The 20,337-nt window shown below is 36.5% G+C and overlaps 2 protein-coding genes across 2 annotated transcripts; both read left to right on the top strand.

Moving 5' to 3' along the window:
* Positions 1–323: 323 nt before the first annotated feature.
* On the top strand, positions 324–1,265 carry OR8K5 (olfactory receptor family 8 subfamily K member 5). Its single transcript, XM_060607984.2, has one exon. The coding sequence runs from the start codon at positions 324–326 to the stop codon at positions 1,263–1,265; it is 942 nt and encodes a 313-aa protein (XP_060463967.1).
* A 4,292-nt stretch (positions 1,266–5,557) lies between these two features.
* On the top strand, positions 5,558–6,517 carry OR8K1 (olfactory receptor family 8 subfamily K member 1). Its single transcript, XM_060607985.1, has one exon. It carries the CDS (start codon positions 5,558–5,560, stop codon positions 6,515–6,517), a length of 960 nt encoding a protein of 319 aa, XP_060463968.1.
* The last annotated feature ends 13,820 nt before the right edge of the window (positions 6,518–20,337 follow it).

Here is a 20,337-nt window from a genome sequence, read left to right as displayed (position 1 = left end):
AGCCCAGCATCCTCCTACACCAACATCTTTGCCAATCTTGTATGGCTTTTTAAAAATCAATGGGTATGTTCCAAATATTGTTGGCTCTATTTAAAGTTTAATCGGCTATCCCAGTACATTTGTTTCATGTGGATCTCTCACTGAGAAGTAGAGAATTCCATCATTTGTTTTAGTTTCAAAATAAGACGTGGAAATTCTTCTTCTATCCCCACTACAAAGAAATATTTACATTGTGTCTACCAATATTGTAATTTATTTAAATGAACTACATGAAAGCTAATAGCAACCTCTCTGTGTCTTCTCAGAAGAGCTAACTGGAGTACATGGGCCAACAGAATCTAACATCACTGACGGAGTTCATTCTGATGGGAGTCACAAGGCAGCCTGAGCTACAGGTTCCCCTTTTTGGGGTCTTCCTCATCATCTATACAGTCACAGTGGTGGGCAACCTGGGCATGATCATCTTGACCCAGGTTGACTCCCGCCTACATACACCTATGTATTTTTTTATCAAACATCTGGCTTTCATTGATCTTGGTAATTCTACTGTCATTTGTCCCAAGATGCTGGTAAATTTTGTTGTGGATCAAAATGCCATTTCTTATTATGCATGTGCCACACAGTTGGCTTTCTTCCTTATGTTCATCATTAGTGAATTTTTCATCTTGTCGGCCATGGCCTATGACCGCTATTTGGCCATCTGTAACCCTCTGCTCTACAATGTCATTATGTCGCAGAGACTTTGTCACATGCTAGTGGGCATTCCATACCTCTACAGTACCTTTCAGGCTCTAATGTTCACTATTAAAATTTTTACATTGACCTTCTGTGGTTCTAATGTCATCAGTCATTTCTACTGTGATGATGTTGCCTTGTTACTTATGCTCTGCTCAAATGCACAAGAAATAGAATTGTTGATCATACTATTTTCAGCATTTAATTTGATCTCTTCCCTGCTGGTAGTCCTCATGTCTTACATACTAATTCTGATATCCATATTTCAAATGCATTCTGCAGAGGGTAGGAAAAAAGCTTTCTCCACGTGTGGGTCTCATTTGACAGTGGTGATTGTGTTCTATGGATCTCTACTATTTATGTACATGCAGCCCAAATCTGCCCACTCCTTTGATACTGATAAAATGGCTTCTGTGTTTTACACATTAGTGATCCCCATGCTAAACCCCTTGATCTACAGCTTAAGAAACAAAGAGGTAAAAATTGCCTTCCACAGGTTCTTTAAGAATCAGCACAAACTTTGTATCTAATATTCAATATGGAATAATGTTCTAATAAACAATGATAAAGGCAAATGTCACTTGATAATGTATCTAATTCCTTTTGACTCCAGAACAAAGACTAATTATCATGTACAAATCAATCTCTTCTATTTAACCAATATACTTATATATATTCAGTTCATATTTTGGATCTTAATTAAATGCACTCACCCAAAACATTCCTTGCTTTTGATTCAAAGTTTATTTTAGTTATCCCATAGAACTTTACATTATTCCCACTGGAAACCTTATTAAATGCTGCATCAGTAAACTAAGTGTGTGTTTGTTTCTTTCAAGTTTTTTTTTTGGGGGGGGGGTGAAGGGGATAAGGGGTAGGTATCTTTGCAATCTTATTTACTCTGTATTTTCTGAACCCAGAACAAAGTATAAACAAAGTGAATCTTTTGCAGATAATGTATAGTTGGATCATGATTTCTTAAAAATCAATTCCCCCAATTCCTACCTTTGGAGAATTGAATTTATTTACATTTAAAGTAATTACATTACAAGGTCTTCTTGAGTTTATGGCTCAACACTAACTTAGGAATGTTTATAGTGAAAGTACACAAGTGATTAAAAGAATGAGCATGGAATTATGAGCTGAACAATTCCAGGGTCACATAAGGCAGGAAGACATGAAAATTTCCAAAAGCCAGAGTGTAGAATCCATGTTTAACACCTAGGCATCCAGTAGAGATCTGAGGTAAAAACTACTTTAGATTCCTGTTCGTATAGTTTGAAAACAAATCTCAAAAAAAGCCAAGTAATACTTGTTTATACCATCATGAACATTGTTTAACAGTGTTTATAACTTAGCATTATCTTAGGAAGATAAAAAATATATAGTCTTCATTAACAGACAATTCACAATATTCAGCATCCAATCACAAGTACTAGATATAAGTGAAGGCATGTGAAGAAAGAAACATGTGATCCTACCCAGGAAATAATTAAAATAGGTTCTAAAATGACAGTGATGATAGAATTACCAGGCAAGGACTTTATAACATATTAAACATATGAAAACATATGCTCAATGTATTGAAAAATTTAATAAAAACATTCACCTTTTGAGGACACAAATGAAAGATTTAAAGATGACCAAAGGGAACTTCTATAATTTAAAATACAATATTACACACAAACACACATAAATTGGACGAAAGTAACAACAGCTGAAAAAGAAGTAACTTCACTTAAGCATATCACAATAGAGGCTACCCAAAATGAAGCCAGAGGGAAAACAAAAATTAAATAAACACTTTGAAAATTGTCTAAGTGATCTCCAGAACAATAACAAGCTGTATACTATACATTTAAATGTAGGTCAAGTAGAAAAAAGAGAGAATGTGGAACAGAAAAACCATTGCAAGAGATGTTGGCCAGAATGGTTTTTTTTTTTTCCAAATTCATTAAAAAACATTAACTAGAATCCCAAAGATTTAAGAAGCTAAAAATATTCTAAGCAGGGTAAACAGAAAGGAAAGTATACCCACATTTCAATCAAATTTCCAAAACCCAATGATAATGAGAAATCCTTAAAAACAGAGATGAAAGATACTTCATGAACAGGGAAAGAAAAGATTTACCACTGATACATTGGCAGAAACAATATAAGTTGCAAAACATTGCCTTATGTTAGCCCATAATTATATATCTAGTAAAAGTATCTTTGGATAATGGATGCTGTACTATCCAATATTGCATTATCTTTTTATAGGAAGTCATTCATTCATTTACCCTTGCATAGTTGTGTGTGTGTGTGTGTGTGTGTGTGTGTGTGCATGTGAGAGAGAGAGAGAGAGAGAGAGAGAGAGAGAGAGAGAGTATGTGTGTAATATGACTAATATGTGCATGAACTGAAATGCTGAGCATATTTATGATTCCCAGTGTTTAATGATATTGTATAATTTATTCATTTAGACACCCATACAAGACACTTCTGATCTTTCTCAATGGGATACTCCAGGAATAATTTCAGAGACCCATGGTACTCTCACTCAAGTAATTACATGCATTTTTTTTTAAATTCTGGAGTCGGATTAAAACTTTAACAGAATGAGTCTCAAGGGGGCAGGGAAATGTTTAAATACATTCTGCAGCAACCAGTGAGGATGAAAACAATAGAAAGTCAAAGCTGATTCTCCAGTAAGGTAAGTAGAAAACACTGGTCTTGGAAAATGTCAGGACGTACAGCTTAAACTGGGTCATCACCAAAGTCTTGAAGGGCATTATGCTCTGCAAAATTGCTTTTTCCTTTGCAATATACTTTTCTGCCATCAATAGGATTAATGTGTAGGAGAGATCTATTATATACTCTCTGGTACTCTGAGCTGTGCTATTAGATCACCTTTGCTGTCAAATAACTGCTTTTGTCATTTGTTTTAACAAGAATCTTCCTGTATCCTTATTTACCTCATGTTCCTCTTGTTCAACTATTCATTTCCTACTGACTCAGGGTGACCTTAATAGAGAGAAAGACTCCTATTGTGTTTATGAGAATATATTCTGAAGACAGAATAACTTTTTTTTTAAATTTTGACCCCACCACTTATTATCTGAGTGACCTTAGTCATTTCCTTGACGTTCACATGGATACGGTCCTACCATCGATTTTCTAGAATTACTGTATGCATCATATGAGTTAATCTATGTAAAGTGCTCAGAAAAGTGTCAGGCACGTGATGAGTTCCCCATCAGTGCTTGATATCCATTTGTATTCTTCTTTCCACTGGGCCTCTTTAGATGTATCTCCATGAAGAATTCATAAATAATTAGATTGGCCAAATCCCTTTTAGTGCAAAAGGAGTGTATGATCGGAGGATCGTTAGTATAAGTGATTCGCCAGGCAGAAATACCAGATGTGGCAAACGTGGACATGATACAAATAACAATATTCTGAAATTAATATAGTACATCATTAGATTTTGTAGAGGGTAAATAGACTGAGCAGTAATGTGAGAATATTGAGATATATATTTAATGTCAAAGGTTTCCTGAACATCACCTTTTGCATCACTCCGTCAACCATTTGAAAAGTTTTTTTAATGTCTTGTTATTTTAAACAGATATGATCATTGTCAATAAGGTAAAGCTTATGGTTGAGGTGTACATGTTTGTTTTCTGGGCTTCAGAATTTTAAAAAGCAGACATATAGGGGTGTCGGGTGGTTCAGTCGGTTAAGCGTCCGCCTTCAGCTCAGGTCATGAGCTCACCTTTCCTGAGTTCGATCCCCAAGTCAGGCTCTGTGCTGACAGCCTCAGAGCCTGCAGCCTGTTCAGATTCTGGGTCTCTCTCTCTCTCGCGCGCGCTCTCTGCCCCTTCCCCGCTCATGCTCTGTCTGCCTCTCTCAAAAATAAGTAAACATTGGGGTGCCTGGGTGGCTCAGTCAGTTGAGCATCTGACCTCGGCTCAGGTCATGATCTCAGGGTTTGTGAGTTTGAGCCCCAGGTCAGACTCTGTGCTGACAGCTCAGAGCCTGGAGCCTGCTTCAGATTCTGTGTCTCCCTCTCTTTCTGCCCCTCCCCTGCTCACGCTCTGTCTGTCTCTCTCTCAAAAATAAAAACATTAAACATTACGTTTAATAAAACATTAAAAACATTAAAAAATATTTGTGAAATTAAATAAATAAATAAATAAACATTAAAAAATTAAGTTTCCATTACTATGTGTTGTGTGCGGGTCTCAGTCTATCAAAGTGAAGCTATCAATTAGGAATGCCCGGGGACCCATGCTATTCTTGGTCTCAGAGAGGTCGGGGAAAGGACTTGGAGTTCTGCCTTGATTGGGGTCAAGGATGGGATGTTTGCAGTTTCATGGGTTTGCTCGTCATCAGTGAATTTAAAACCTAGGAGGCAGGAATTAAAGCTTGGGAAGGGAAATGCAGGGTACCTCCAGCAGTCAGCCCTCTAGGTCACCCAGGGCCTTCCAAAAGGGGGACTTCATGAGTGAGGTGGTCTGATCTTTCCCTAGTTGTGTACCTGGCAACGTGCTTATCTGAGAGCTATGTTTTTGAAATCGCTGCCTTGGCAATCAAAAGCTTAATCTCAGAGATTTACGTTATAATACATTACAATTAAAAAAGCTGATTGTTAGGCATTTGCACTACAGTGTGGGTGTAGGTGTATGTAGTTTGGGCCTGAGGGGAAGAGGAGTTTTCATTTATGTTTCAAGGTAAAGAGAGTATATCTCTATCTCATGCACAGTATTTTAAATTCTTTTAAAAGATAGCCTCTCAAATATAATGCATAGTGATTTTGTACCTTACACAGGTTACCAAGATGAATCCTATGGAGAAACAGAATCATTCCGCAATGATTGAGGTGACTGAATTTATTCTCCTGGGGATCACCAGCAACCCTGGGCTGCAAGCACCTCTCCTCGCAATCTTCCTCATCATATATTTGATCACAGTGACAGGCAATCTGGGCATAGTTATCTTGACCCATTTGGACTCCAAGCTAAATACCCCCATGTACTTTTTCCTTAGACATCTGTCAATTACTGATCTTGGTTACTCCACTGTCATCGGCCCAAAAATGATGGTAAACTTTGTGGTGCACAAAAATACAATTTCCTACCATTGGTGTGCCACCCAGCTGGCGGTCTTTGAGATTTTCATCATCACCGAACTGTTCATTCTTTCAGCAATGGCCTATGATCGCTACGTAGCCATCTGCAAACCTCTCCTCTACGTGGTCATCATGGCAGAGAAGGTGCGTTGGGCGCTGGTCCTTATTCCTTATTTCTACAGCACATTTGTGTCGCTCTTTCTCACAATCAAATTATTTAAATTGTCCTTCTGTGGCTCTAACATTATCAGTTATTTTTACTGTGACTGCCTTCCTCTCATATCCATGCTCTGTTCAGACACACATGAATTAGAATTGATCATTTTAAGTTTTTCAGGCTGTAACCTGCTCTCTTCCCTCTTGATTGTTCTCATATCCTACATGTTTATTCTTGTGGCCATCCTCAGAATGAACTCAACCGAGGGGAGATACAAAGCCTTCTCAACCTGTAGTTCCCATTTGACGGTGGTGGTCGTGTTCTATGGGACATTATTGTTTATTTACCTGCAGCCCAAATCCAGCCATACTTTTGATATTGACAAGATGGCCTCTGTGTTTTACACCTTGGTGATCCCTATGCTGAATCCATTGATCTACAGCTTAAGGAACAAAGAAGTAAAAGATGCTCTGAAGAGAATTTTAACCAACCGATGCAAAATTCCCACTTAATATCATACAGTTCAGTTGCTAAGGTGGGGCCAAAAGTCTTTGTTTAATGCTCTACCAGTTCAATTATAGCATCAAAAAGTAGAAATGTTTTACCTGATTGATTGTGTTCCTCCTTTTTGGACAAAACTCCTCCTATATCTTCCTGTATTCTTCTCCATTCCAATTGAATAAATGAACGAATGAATTAATTAATATTATAGCCAGATAATTTAAGTTCCAAGTTATGTCCAAGGTCATATTGGAGGTTGTAGGCAAATCATATTGAACTTGGGTTTGTAGAGATTAAAAAAAAATCTTAGTCAAAATGGAATAAAACTTACCAGAAAATTACTAATGTGTTTTTTATAGTAGTGATTTTGTATTGATGATAGGTAAGATTGTGTGTGCTAGGCAGGAGGCAAGAGAGTAAGTAAATGTGTGATTATAACACAACATGATCAAATCGTTTCAAGAATCTAGGCTAAATAAGAAAACATAACACCTCAGAATGATATTATCAGTTGGCTTGAGTTCATAGTTTCTATTTCAAGGATACAGGGGTCATCTGGGAAGATTGTTTCATTAAGAACATGAGAAAAATATTGGCTGATTCTTGGTCCCCCTTGACAGGTCCTCATACTGTATAAGTAACTTTGATTTACCATAGGCTCCTGATAAGCTGATTTAGAATCAACAAACTCAAGATCAAGGAGTTATTTGGTTGTCTATCAAAATGACATCAAGATTTTGAAAAATCTATAGCAGTAATAGCAAAGATTAAAGATAAATGAGGCTATTTTTTAAGTTTATTTTTTTTTATATTTGAGAGAGAGAGAGAGAGAGAGACAGAGAGAGAGAGAGCGCATGAGTGAAGTTGGGGCAGAGAAACAGGGAGAAAGAGCCAAGCAGGCTCCATGCTCCTGATGCAGGTAGGGTTCAAACATAAACCATGAGGTTATGACCTGAGCCGAGATCAAGAGTAGGATGCTTAACTGACTGAGCCACCCAGGTGCCTCTGAGACATGCCTGTCTATTTGGTCCCCTTCCTCAGCCTGTATATACAGTGACGCTTTTGCATGGACTATGCTAACAAGATGCTTCATTCCATTGTGCACTCACTCAGCAAATGGATGGACTCCTTACATTTTTGTATTATCTTTGTTATTTCATGGATATTTTTTAGACTTTTAAAATATGTACACGCCCCCGCTAGTGTTTGTTTCCATCTGCCCTAGTATTAAAAGTTAAAATTGTGGGAAATTAAATCAATATATGAACCATGCCCTCCTTGTGCTAAATCCATGCATTTTGCTTATTTTGTCCTCCTTTAATGTATTGTAGTTTCCTTTGTGAAGAGAGTTGATCTCAAATTTTCTCACGACAAATAGAAAAAATATGTGAGGTGATGGATATGATAATTAGCCTGATGGTAGCGATCATTCCATGAAACATTACAAACATCAAACCATTATGTTTTATACTTTAGTTTTATACAATGTTTTTATCGATTGTTATCTCAATAAAGCTAGACTTTTTAACTTTTTTAAATAAAGTGAACTGACTAAAATAAAACATAAATTCAATACAATAAGATGAACACAAACTTGTGTTCTCAGATCATATCGATTTTGTTTACCATGTTGGTTTTGGATCTTATCCATCAGCTTATTTGTTGTTATGAGCGCATTTTGTTTTCTAGCCTAACAGTTTATATTGTACTGCACAGTCCTTTTCATTTCCATTGGTATCCACAAAACAAAAAGTAAAGTCAAATAACATTAATAGCTTTCTCCAATACCATCCATTATATATAGAAAGATATTTTAAAAAATCATAATTCACCATACCTCTGCAACTTACTTTCCTTACTTGACAATTCATCATCAGCATCTTTCTTGGTCAATAACTGTTCAAAAACATTTTGAATATCAGCATACTGTGAAGTACCCATCAGTCACTTTCTCTTTGCCATTCCTTGATTGATGAACATTTGATTATTTGCAGCTTTTTATTTATTTAGCCATTATTTTTTAAAAATCCCTAAAAAAATAGCCTTGTACTCAGGGCTTGATATTGCTATTGCTTCTTATTTCAGAGCAAATATTTAGGGTTTTTCACATTCTTTTAAAATTTTTTTTTAAAAATACTTATTTAGTTTTGAGAGAGAACACGAGCGGAAGGGGCAGAGACAGATGGGGACACAGAATCTGAGGCAAGCTGCAGGCTCTGAGCTGTCAGCACAGAACCCCATGTGGGGCTCGAACTCACAAACTGCGAGATCGTGACCTGAGCCAAAGTCGGATGCTTAACCAGCTGAGCCATCCAAACGCCCAGGGTTTTTTCACATTCTAATGATATGTTGGGTAAACATTTTATAAATATGTATAATAACTTGAAATAAAAAAAAAAGAAAAGTCCTATGCATTGTGATTTTACCAAAAGTATTTTTATTTTATTATTTTTTAAGAGATATGAACATTTACTGAGTTATCATTTTCATTGTGTGATTGCATGATAAAATTGCAACATGTGACTAATAGGTGATTATTACTTTCAGCTGATAATCAGGTGATTATTATCATCACTAGCTGATATTGTGAGCTATTTGATATTCTAGCTACATCAAGAATGGCTCTAAAACATTACCTTCTTTTTTCCAGGAAATTTATCATATTCTTGACTTCATTGGTTAGGGTTAGGGCTATTGTCCCTACAGATTCTCATCATAATGATAATGATAAATAGTTTAGAAATTATGCAACCGGGGTGCCTGGGTGGTTCAGCTGGTTAAACGTCTGACTTGATTTCAGTTCAGATCATGATCTCAGGGTTCGTGAGTTTGAGCCCCACATTGAGCTTTGCTCTGAAAGTGTGGAGCCTGCTTGGCATCCTTCCTCTCCCACTCCCTCTACCCCCTCCCTGCTCATGTTGTAAATAAATAAATTAGTTAATTAATTAATTAAAAAAAAAACAGAATGCTACCAACCTATATGAAAATCCTTTGGTATTTGTACACTCTTTCCCAAAGTTAGGACCTTTAGTTTTTCTTGTATTTTCACCCCATATCTAATTAATGGATTCATGCATACAAGCTTTTAGTTTGGAAATTGGAATATATTTGTATCAATGATTAAATGGAATTAGTTACAAGGCCCTAATGTCTCAACTGCAAAGCTCACGCTCCAATTATTTCTAAAAGTCCTTGAGATTGATTTCCTACATGGACTGTACATCGATGTCTTGAATTCCTTTCCTATCACCTCTGTTTAAAAAAAAAAACAAAAAACAAAAAACAAAAACAAAACAAAAGAACAAAAAAACAAGAAACACTGTTTCTTGAAGGGGCTTTTGCAAACACTTAAAATTTCCCGCGTAGAACAGAATGCCATTCTGGCTTCAAGAAACTGGAGAGAGTTGGCTCAAAAAAGAATGACCTCTTTTACTACATTATCCTAAGTATCCACGTAGTTCATCCCTTAACTTAACATCATAGGGTCGAGACAAAAGTACAACTTTTAACAAGACTCAATGTTAAGTTTGGGATCAAATTTTGATATGAAAATAATTTAATAACTGCTACCAAATGTGATCCTTTTCAGAGCAGAATGTTCTAAACCTAACCTCATGGTATGCAAGCTAGGTCCCGCGTATCTGGCTTTTGGTCTGCTTTTAATACAGTACACAAAAGATCCAGAATAGCCAAAACAATTTTTAAAAAAGAATGAAGTTGAAGAACTTACAATATTGATTTAAAGACCAACTATAAACCTGGAGTAATCAAGAGAATAGAGTGCCCCAAACATGTACACATATATGTTCAATTATCAGCTAAGAAACCAACGTAACTTAATAGGATCCAAGATATATTCTACAAATCAGTAACAAAAGACACTATGCAAAAACTGGAGAAAAAGATTAGAAAATACATTTCACAGAAGAAATATAAAAGGCCAATACACACATATAAAAAGTTGAACATCCTTAGTCGCCAGGGAAATGAAATTAAATAACTATCAGCTACCACTTGTCACCCACTAGGGTGGATAACATTTAAAATCCTAGGTTGCCAAAGAATCACATGTACAAAGAATGATATCAGCTGCTACGTTCAGCTCCCGAAATTATCATACGTTGCTGATTGGAAGGTACAAAGGTACTTCACTTTGGAAAACGGACTGGCAGTTTTATGTAAAGTTAAACATGTTACTCCCAGGAATTCTTCTCCTGGATGCTTACACGAGAGGAATAAAAAGATCTCCAGCAAAACAGGTGTATGTTAATGATACTGATAACTTTACTCATGGCAGTACAAAATGGAAATATTTCAACTGTCCATCAATAGATAAAGCATAAATTGTAGTATATGCATCGACTGAAGTACAACTCAACAGTAACATGGAATACATGTCCATGTGTATAACAGAGTGTACGAATTTCAATAGCATTACGTTGAGCAAAAGAAACCAGACATAAACTTTATTCCATTTACATCAAGTTCCGAAACAGGTAAAATTCAGCCATCGTGATAGAAATCACAGTAATTGTGGCTTAGGATACAGTGTGGGATAATTAGCTGCAAAGACACACATTTTAAGGTGATGAAACTCTCTCTAATTGGAAGCAGGAGTAATACTGGAAATGTTATTTTTCAAGTGCTGTCCATGCACAATCGGCATTTTATCTTCCCTAAGTTATACCTTAAAAACATATTGTCTTATTTACATTTTTATTTAATTTTAAAAAATACATCGTTTTAAAAGAAACCAGTATAATATGGTCATTTTTTCCTTTTTCTTTCCAAGTTTTTATTTAAATTCCAGTGAGTTGACGTACGGTGCAGTGTTAGTTTCAGGTGCGCCATATAGTGACTCAACCCTTCCATACAACCCTTGGGGCTCGTCACAAGTGTCCTCTTTCATCCCCACCACCCTATTCCAACCACTGTCTCACCCACCTCCCCTCCAGGAACCATCAGTTTGCTCTGTAAAGTTAAAAGTCTGTTTCTTGGATTGCCTCTCTCTGCCCTCCCCCGTATTCATTTATTTCTTAAATTCCACATATGAGTGAAATCGTATGATACTTGTCTTTCTCTGACTTACTTTGCTTAGCATAATACTCTCTAACTCTATCCACATCACTGCAAATGGCAAGATTTTATTATTTTTGATGGCTAAGTAATATTCCATTATATATGTATATATATATATGTGTGTGTGTATACACACACACACACACACACACACATATGTGTGTGTGTATAAGTATATATACACTATAGCTTCTTTAGCCATTCATCAGTTGATGGACATTTGGGTTCTTTCCATAATTTGACTATTGTTGATCATGCTGCTATAAACATCAGTGTGAATGTGTCCCTTTGAATTAGTATTTCTGTATCCTTTATATAATGTAAATACCTAATTGTGCAACTGCTGGATCGTAGAATATTTCTATTTTTAACATTTTGAGGAACCTCTATACTGCTTTAATATTGCCTTTTTAATACTATTTTCAGTTTGTTTCTCAGAAGCTTTTGGTTTGTTTGTTTGTTTTTCAGTTTTAATTCTTATTTTACGTAAATTATTCCGTTCACAATTTCTTCTTAGTTTCTACTTTCTTCCTTTAACAAAATTAAGAATTTTCAAAAGGGATCTTGCATTGAATATTTCCCGCTTTAGCAATTGAGCACTATAAGGCAAAAACGATACATACATTTTATGTATATATAGTGGGAAGTACTAAATAGGACTATACAGTTGCAAAGTTTCTACATTTTAAAGTAATACAATATTAACACTAATTAAAATGTGAAAAATTAGTACATTGTGTTCCCTAGAGTCACCATTAAATATATATAAATGGAATTTTAAAAACTCTAGAAACATTTCTATAGTCCAAAATTAGACAGCAAAATAAAAACAGGAATAAAAAACAGGAGAAAAGTGGAAAACAAAAGTTGTTTTTATACGTTTCTTTCAAGTTTTTATTTCAATTACAGGTAGTTGACATATAGTGTAATATTAGTTTCAGGAGTAGAGTTTAGTGATTCATCACTTACATACCACACCCAGTGCTCATCACAAGTGCCCTCCTTAATACCCAACTTAATACTCTTTTAATCCATTCTCCCTGCCCACCTCCCCCTCCAGCAATGCTGTTTGTTCTCCATAGTGAAGAGTCTGTTTTATGGCTACTCTTTCTCTTTTCCCCTTATGTTCATCTCTTTCACGTCTTAAATCCCACATATGAATGGAATCGTATGGTATTTGTCTTTCTCTGACTAATTTATTTTGCTTAGCGTAAGACACTCTAGGTCCATCCACATCATTGCAAATGGCAAAATTTCATCCTTATGGATGGCTGAGTAATATTCCGTTGTGTATATACATCACAACTTCTTTCTTGTTAAAATGTCTATGCTACCCAGAGAAATCTACACAATTAATGCAATCCCTAACAAAAACCACCAGCATTTTTCACAGAGCGAGAATAATCTTAAAATGTGTATAGAACCACAAAAGATCCCAAATAGGAAAAGCCATCTTAAAAAAGCAAAACAAAGCTGGAACATGATAATTCCGGACTTCCAGACTTCAAGCTATATTACAAGTCTATAGACATCAAGACAGTATGGTACTGGCACAAAAACAGACACATAGATCAATGGAACAGAATAGAAAGCCAAGAAATGGACCCACAACTATATGGTTAATTAATCTTCAACAAAAGAGGAAAGAATATCCATTGGAAAAAATACAGTCTCTTCAACAAATAGTGTTGGGAAAACTGGACAGCAACATGCAAAAGAATATAGCTTTTTTATAGCACACACACACACACACACACACACACACACACACACACAAATTCAAAATGGATGAAAGACCTAAATGTGCAAGAAGAAACCATAAAAATCCTAGAGAGAAAAACACAGGCAGCAATCTCCTTGATATTGGTTGTAGCAACTTTTTACTAGACATGTATTCAGAGGTAAGGGAAACCAAGGCAAAAATGAATGATTGAGACTTCGCCAAGATTAAAAGTTTCTGCAGAATGAAGGAAACAATCAACAACACTAAAAGACAGCTTACAGAATGGGAGAAGATATTTGCAAATGACGTATGTGATAAAGGGCTAGTATCCAAAATCTATAAAGAACATGTCGAACTCAACAACCAAAAAATAAATAGTATAGTTAAGACATGGTCAGAAGACATGAATAGATATTTTACCAAAGAAAACATACAGATGGTTAATAGACACATGAAAAGATGCTCAATATCACTTATCATCAGGGAAATACAAATCAAAACCATAATGAAATATCACCTCACACCTGTCAGAATGGCCAATATTAACAACACAAGAAGCAACAGGCACTGACAAGGATATGAATGGATAAAGAAGCTTTTCAATTTCTATATAATAAATACAAAGTTTTAAAGAATATATAAAATTATATTAATTATGTATGTTTATAATTTACTTAATAAGTTTCCAAACTATTTAGTTTCTACTATTTTGCCATACTAATAATATACTCATGAAGATTTTTATATAATTTAATAACTTGTATTATTTTGCAAAGAAGATTTCCAGAAGCAAGTTTTCTTCCTACTGAACATATGTATGTTTTCAACTGTTTTTGGACCTAAGGCAAGATGTTTAGAAAAATTATATTCCTCAGTTCATGACATTGTATCATCATTGGGCCAGGCAAAGGCCCTCTCTTTCCTTAGTTTATTTTTCATTCCAATTTGTTATGAGCTGAATTGTCGCACCAAAATCATATGTTGAAGCCTTAACCCTCGGTATTTCACAATGTGACTGTATTTGGAGGTAGAATCTTTAAAGAGGTAATTTGATTAAAATGGCTTGTTAAAGTCATTTGGATAGGGGCCCTATCCAACGTGACTGGTGTCCTTATAAGAAGAGGAGACTAGGACACCCAGAGAGAAACTAGACATGTACCTAGAACCAACAATGACCATGTGAAGACATAGCGAGAAGGTGGCCATTTACAAGCTAAGAGACTCCTCAGAAGAAACCAAACCTGTCAAGCCTGTGATCTTGGACTTCTAGATTCCGCAAATGAAAAGATACATTTCTGTTGTTCAAGCCACCCAGTCTGTGTTTTTTTGTTATGCAGCCCCAGCAAACTCTACATCTTTCACCTTATTTGTTTATTCAGTTCCCTCTCCCACTACCAGCAGGTAACCTTCCTGATGTATTTAATGTCTATCTGGTTTTTTTGTGTGTGTTCTTACAGGACAGTTTCCTTTCTACATAATCCTATTGTTCATTGCATGCATAAATATGTATGTATAATTATTACACCTATGATAGTATATGTATATAAGATTTACTGGTTAAAATATATATGTAGGTGACAGGAAATTTATGGATATAGCCAAGAGGCTTCCTTTTTTTAAAAAAATTAATCTTTGGGGCGCCTGGGTGGCTCAGTCGGTTAAGCGTCCGACTTCAGCTCAGGTCACGATCTCGCGGTCCGTGAGTTCGAGCCCTGTGTCGGGCTCTGTGCTGACAGCTCAGAGCCTGGAGCCTGCTTCCGATTCTGTGTCTCCCTCTCTCTCTCTGCCCCTACCCTGTTCATGCTCTGTCTCTCTCTGTCTCAAAAATAAATAAACGTTAAAAAAAATAAAAAATAAATAATCTTTATTTATTTTTGAGAGAGAGAGAGACAGAGTGTGAACAGAGAGAGACAGGAGGAACAGAGAGAGAAGGAGACCAGAATCCGAAGCAGGTTCCAGGCTCTGAGCTGTCAGCACAGAGCCCGAAGTGGGGCTCAAACCCATGAACTGCGAGATCATGACCTGAGCCAAAGTCAGACGTTTAACCAACTGAGCCACCCAGGTGCCCCAAGGCTGACTTTTTAAATACTGTGTTTGATTCTTCCCTAGTAGTTACGTTCTACCTTTCCTCACCTGAAATATAACCATTAAGAAAAGGTAAAATGATAATCTTACTACCTGAGGAATGTTTTTAGAGGACACATTCTCCTTTTAATATCTACTTCACCCCATGAAATAATGGTTAATTGTATTATTTGAAGCAAAAGTGAAGGAAAAAAAAGAAAAGGTGGTATAATAAAAATATTTTAAATGTTTATTTATTTTTGAGAGAGAGACAGAGACAGAGCACAAGCAGGGAAGAGGCAGAGAGAGAGGGAGACACAGAATCCAAAGCAGGCTCTAGGCTCTGAGATGTCAGCACAGAGCCCGACACAGGGCGCAAACCCATAGACTGGGAGTGATCATGACCTGAACCAAAGTCAGATGCCCAACTGACCGAGCCACCCAGGTGCCCTAAAAGTTGGCATAATACAATACTATTTATGGATAGAGATTGTTCTAACTTTACTGCTAGGCCATTGGTTTCTACCTCTTTAATATTGCATTTTTGCAATAATGAATCTCTGAATGCACATGAGTTACTTTGACACATACACTTTAATCACTGTGTCCCTTAGATATCAGGGAACTGAACTCACTTCATTAATGGAGGTTCATAGTGCCACAAACAACACTCAAGGGATGTCTGGTTGAATTCCTGCAGGGAGATCTTGTTAAGGAGCTATTTCCAAGGGGCATCTTCCCCAAGGATATAAAAGGCAATTTGTGGATTCTAGAATCACCCGTGCTTCAGAGTTAGGTATTTTATTGAACCGCATTTAGAGACTGTCACTAAGAGCCTGAAACAGATTCTCCTTTAGAGGTGGGTAGAAAATATTTGTCTTATTTTTGTATAATGGCTTTTGAAAGATCCAAAACTCTACCTCAAACTGAGCCCCTTCACTTCCATTTTGAAAGGCACTCGACACTATGAATAATCCAATAAGATAATACGTTAATCTGTTTCCAAGATTTGTAGCCTTTGGGAGAATACATGTTGTTAAATATGATCCGGCTATTATGTTTCCAAATCAGGGCTGGTATTGTTATGTCTTATGTACCCAAATAAATTATATCCCTCCTGAAACCATAACTTTTGCTCACTGAGTTTATGTATATCATAGTTTTATTTCTTCCATATTAGCTAAAAGAAAACTGCATATTTCCCCTGACAATCTGTGAGAAAAAGAATTCCTAATGCTGTTCCTTTTTGAGAATATAAAATCACAAATTATCTTGAGAAAACTCCCTTTGAATATGATAATATACAGATATACTATCTCCTAGTAAAACTAATCTGCCAATATTATAGTTGAGAAGATCTCACTCATAAAGAAAAACCTGTCTTTGAGGAGAGACGCTGCATAAATAGAAGTGAGACTTTAAGAAACCGCAAACTCCAAGATCCCTGGTTTTATAGGACAGAACCTCTATAACAAGGAAGAAAATGTTCACTTGCTGGGTTGCCCTTACCTCACATGACGCAAAATAAGACGTTCAAAAATAAATTTACTTTTTAAAAAATTCTGCCTCATAATTTTATAGTAAAAGAAGGCTCTAAGTACATGGAAACTACTTCCATATATACTTTTTAAGGTTATGATTATTAGCCATGGAACATTGGTGTTAATGAAAGCTCAACTTTTTACCCTCCACGTTACTCATTAGTATTCATAAGAAGATTGAAAATGCCTAGAGTATGATCAGAGATGACATTGTTAAATACTCCAAAATTCACGTTTGTTAGCTTCATTTGACACTACTTTTATTTCTATTTTCTGATCACATGGGGCTCCCTGCTACAAAGGATGAGCAAACTTCCTTCAGATAACATGTCACCTCTCACACACAAAGAATGGAGTCATCTCAGGAGAATCAACATGAGGACACAGACAGCCGGAGATGAAAATTATGTTCACTGTGTATCCGATAGGATAGTATGACCAGAAAATTGGTATAGCCCTGATTGTGGAATGCACTGAAAATGAAGCTGAAGCATCTTTCAATTATTATTTTTTTTAAAAAGGCTCAGATTATATACCTTAATTACGCAAAAAGCTTTAGCGACTGCCATTTTTCTACCAGCTAACCTGAGAGAATTATGATAGGGAAAGCAAGACAGATGCAATAGTCAAGTCCAGTGATAAAGAAAGCTTGACCTACGCAAGTAGAAGAGGAAGACGCTTAGGATGGGGAAGTATTTAGAGAAATTGGCCAACAATGCATATGGAGTTTTGAAAGAGCAAATTGGAAGATGAATAAGATGTTTGTCTTTTAAAATGGTTGCTTTTTAAAATATATTTTTGCTCTTTAGTATGAAGGATATAATGAGCAACATATCAGATTCCAGCAGAAATGGAAGAGCTGATATAATTTAGATTTTTTTTTTGCTTAGGGTTGATGTGTTTGCCAAGGGAGACAATGCAGAGCCAGAAAGCTGTGAACAAAATATTAAAAGTCGTAAACAAAGAAGATAAGGTCATAAAGAGGCATGGAGGTGGGGACACAGAAGCAATATTCTGTAGTGTAATGTTTGAGGATAAAAGAAAAGCTAGAATCTTGAAACAGAGGGTTGTCCCTGTGTGGAAAAGGATGAAGATTGAGGAACATATTAGAAGTTAGGGTTTTTTGTTTGTTTGTTTGCTTTTTACAATTTTTAAAAAAAATTCTTGAATTAGATGAAAAAAATGCTATCTTAAGTATCTATAAGACCAACCACACTAATGTGCCCCAGATTTAAATATTAGTTTCTGTAAATTATTGTTTAAATGTCTCATAAGCCTCTAAAGTTTACTATGTTCAAAATGCCACTGTTGGGGCGCCTGGGTGGCTCAGTCGGTTAAGCGTCCGACTTCAGCTCAGGTCACGATCTCGTGGTCCGTGAGTTCGAGCCCCGCGTCGGGCTCTGGGCTGATGGCTCAGAGCCTGGAGCCTGCTTCTGATTCTGTGTCTCCCTCTCTCTCTGACCCTCCCCGTTCATGCTCTGTCTCTCTCTGTCACAAAAATAAATAAACAATAAAAAAAAAATTCAAAATGCCACTGTAATCACTCCATCTTAAACCACATTCTCTAATATTCAAAAATGTCATGGCTGTTGATCCAGTAGCAAAAACTTAAAAAAAAATCACAAAGTCTTTCCTGATCTGGCCCCATCTGTTATCCCCTCATATCCGTCTCACATAATATGAATTATGTTGAAGGTACCATCTTCTTTCTGCTACCAACTGTTAAATGTATCTCCTTCCCTCTACCTCCAGCTTCCCACTTGAACCCAAGTCAACATTATCATCCCCAGGAGCCTTGTAACAAATGCTTGACTCTCTTTCTAAGTTTCTATTCATGTGTACTTCTTTCCAAACCTATAACTTATTATCTTCATGTCAGTAGGAGTTCTCATTTTAAATTTAAAGTTGATCATGTTATTTACCTACCTTAAAACTTTTTGTTCTTTTTTTTTTCATTTTTTTAAATGTGTATTTATTTATTGAGTGGGGAGGGGCAAGGAGGGAGGGAGAGAGAATCCCAAGCAGGCTCTGTGCTGTCAGCTCAGAGCTCCATACGGTGCATAAACTGTGAGATCATGACCTGAGCTGAAGTCAAGAGTTGGATGCTTGACCTACTAAGGCACCCTGGTGCCTCAAGTTCCCTTTTATTTTTTATTTTTATTTTTTAAATGTTCATTTATTTTTGAGAGAGAGAGAGATAGCATGAGCAGGGGAGGGGCAGAGAGAGAGGGTCTGATCTGTCAGCACAAAGCCTGATGGGAGGGCTCTTACTCACAAACCACGAAATCATGACCTGAGCCAAAGTTGGACACATTACCAACAGAGCCACCCAGGTGCCCTCAAGTTCCATTTTAAAAATGAACAAAACACTGGGGCACCTGGGTGGCTCAGTCTGTTGAGCATATGACTCTGGATTTTAGCTCAGGTCATGATCCCCGGGACGTGGGTTCAAGCCCCACGTGGGATTTTCTCTCTCTCTCTCCCTCTGTCCCTCTCCCTGACTTGTTCTCTCTCAACCTCTATCCTAAATCAATAAAAAATAAATAAACAGGAACAAGTTGTAGTACAAGTTGTAAACAGAGAAGACAAGTTCTTTTCTACTCCTGTGCAGTATCTTCAAGAAATACATGCCTGCCTGAAATCCTGGAATGTTCTTCCTGTGATCTTTGAAGTAGTTGGTTCCTTCCAACACTTTAGGTTTCAGTTCAAATGTCACTCTCTCAGAAAGTCCTTCTCCTAACATCCTATGCGATATCATCATCCCAGATTATCCTAATGTATGTTTCTATTCAATTTATTTATTGTGTTTATTACAACCTTCAATTATCTCATTTATGAGTTCCATTACCAGCCTTTTGTCTCTTCTTTATTATTGGAATAGAAGTCTCATGAACTGAGGAACAAGTAATTTATCTGGAGATTGAACATTCTCTTGCACAAGTAGGAAATAAACAAATACTTGGTAAATAAATAAGTAAGGAGATGGCTCGGGTTCCTGGGTGGCTTGGTCAGTTGAGCATCCAACTTTGGCTCAGATCATGATCTCATGGTCCATGAATTTGATGCCCGCGTCAGGCTCTGTGCTGTCAGCTAAGAGCCTGGAAACTGCTTCAGATTCTGTCTCCCTCTCTGTCTGCCTCTTCCCCACTCACAGTCTCTCTCTCTCTCTCCCTTGAATAAGAAAATGGCTCAAAGAAACCAGGAAAAGAATGATGATGTAGTAAATACTCTACAATGTTAGAAGTTATTCTGGTCTTGTTTTTTCTGATTCTTTCCGTATTGTTGCTTCATTCGTTTTTTCTCACTGCAGAATGGTTCTCTATTCCATCCTATTGTAAGAGAGAAAATGTCAACAACTTGAGCTTTAACAGTTCAGGCATTTACGACCTGTAGTCTTTTTTTTTAGACCACTTTATTAAGGTAT

The sequence above is a fragment of the Panthera onca genome, chromosome D1 (assembly GCF_046562875.1).
Source record: "Panthera onca isolate mPanOnc1 chromosome D1, mPanOnc1 haplotype 2, whole genome shotgun sequence".
NCBI lineage: Eukaryota > Metazoa > Chordata > Mammalia > Carnivora > Felidae > Panthera > Panthera onca.
This window is presented reverse-complemented; position numbering and strand designations above follow the sequence as displayed.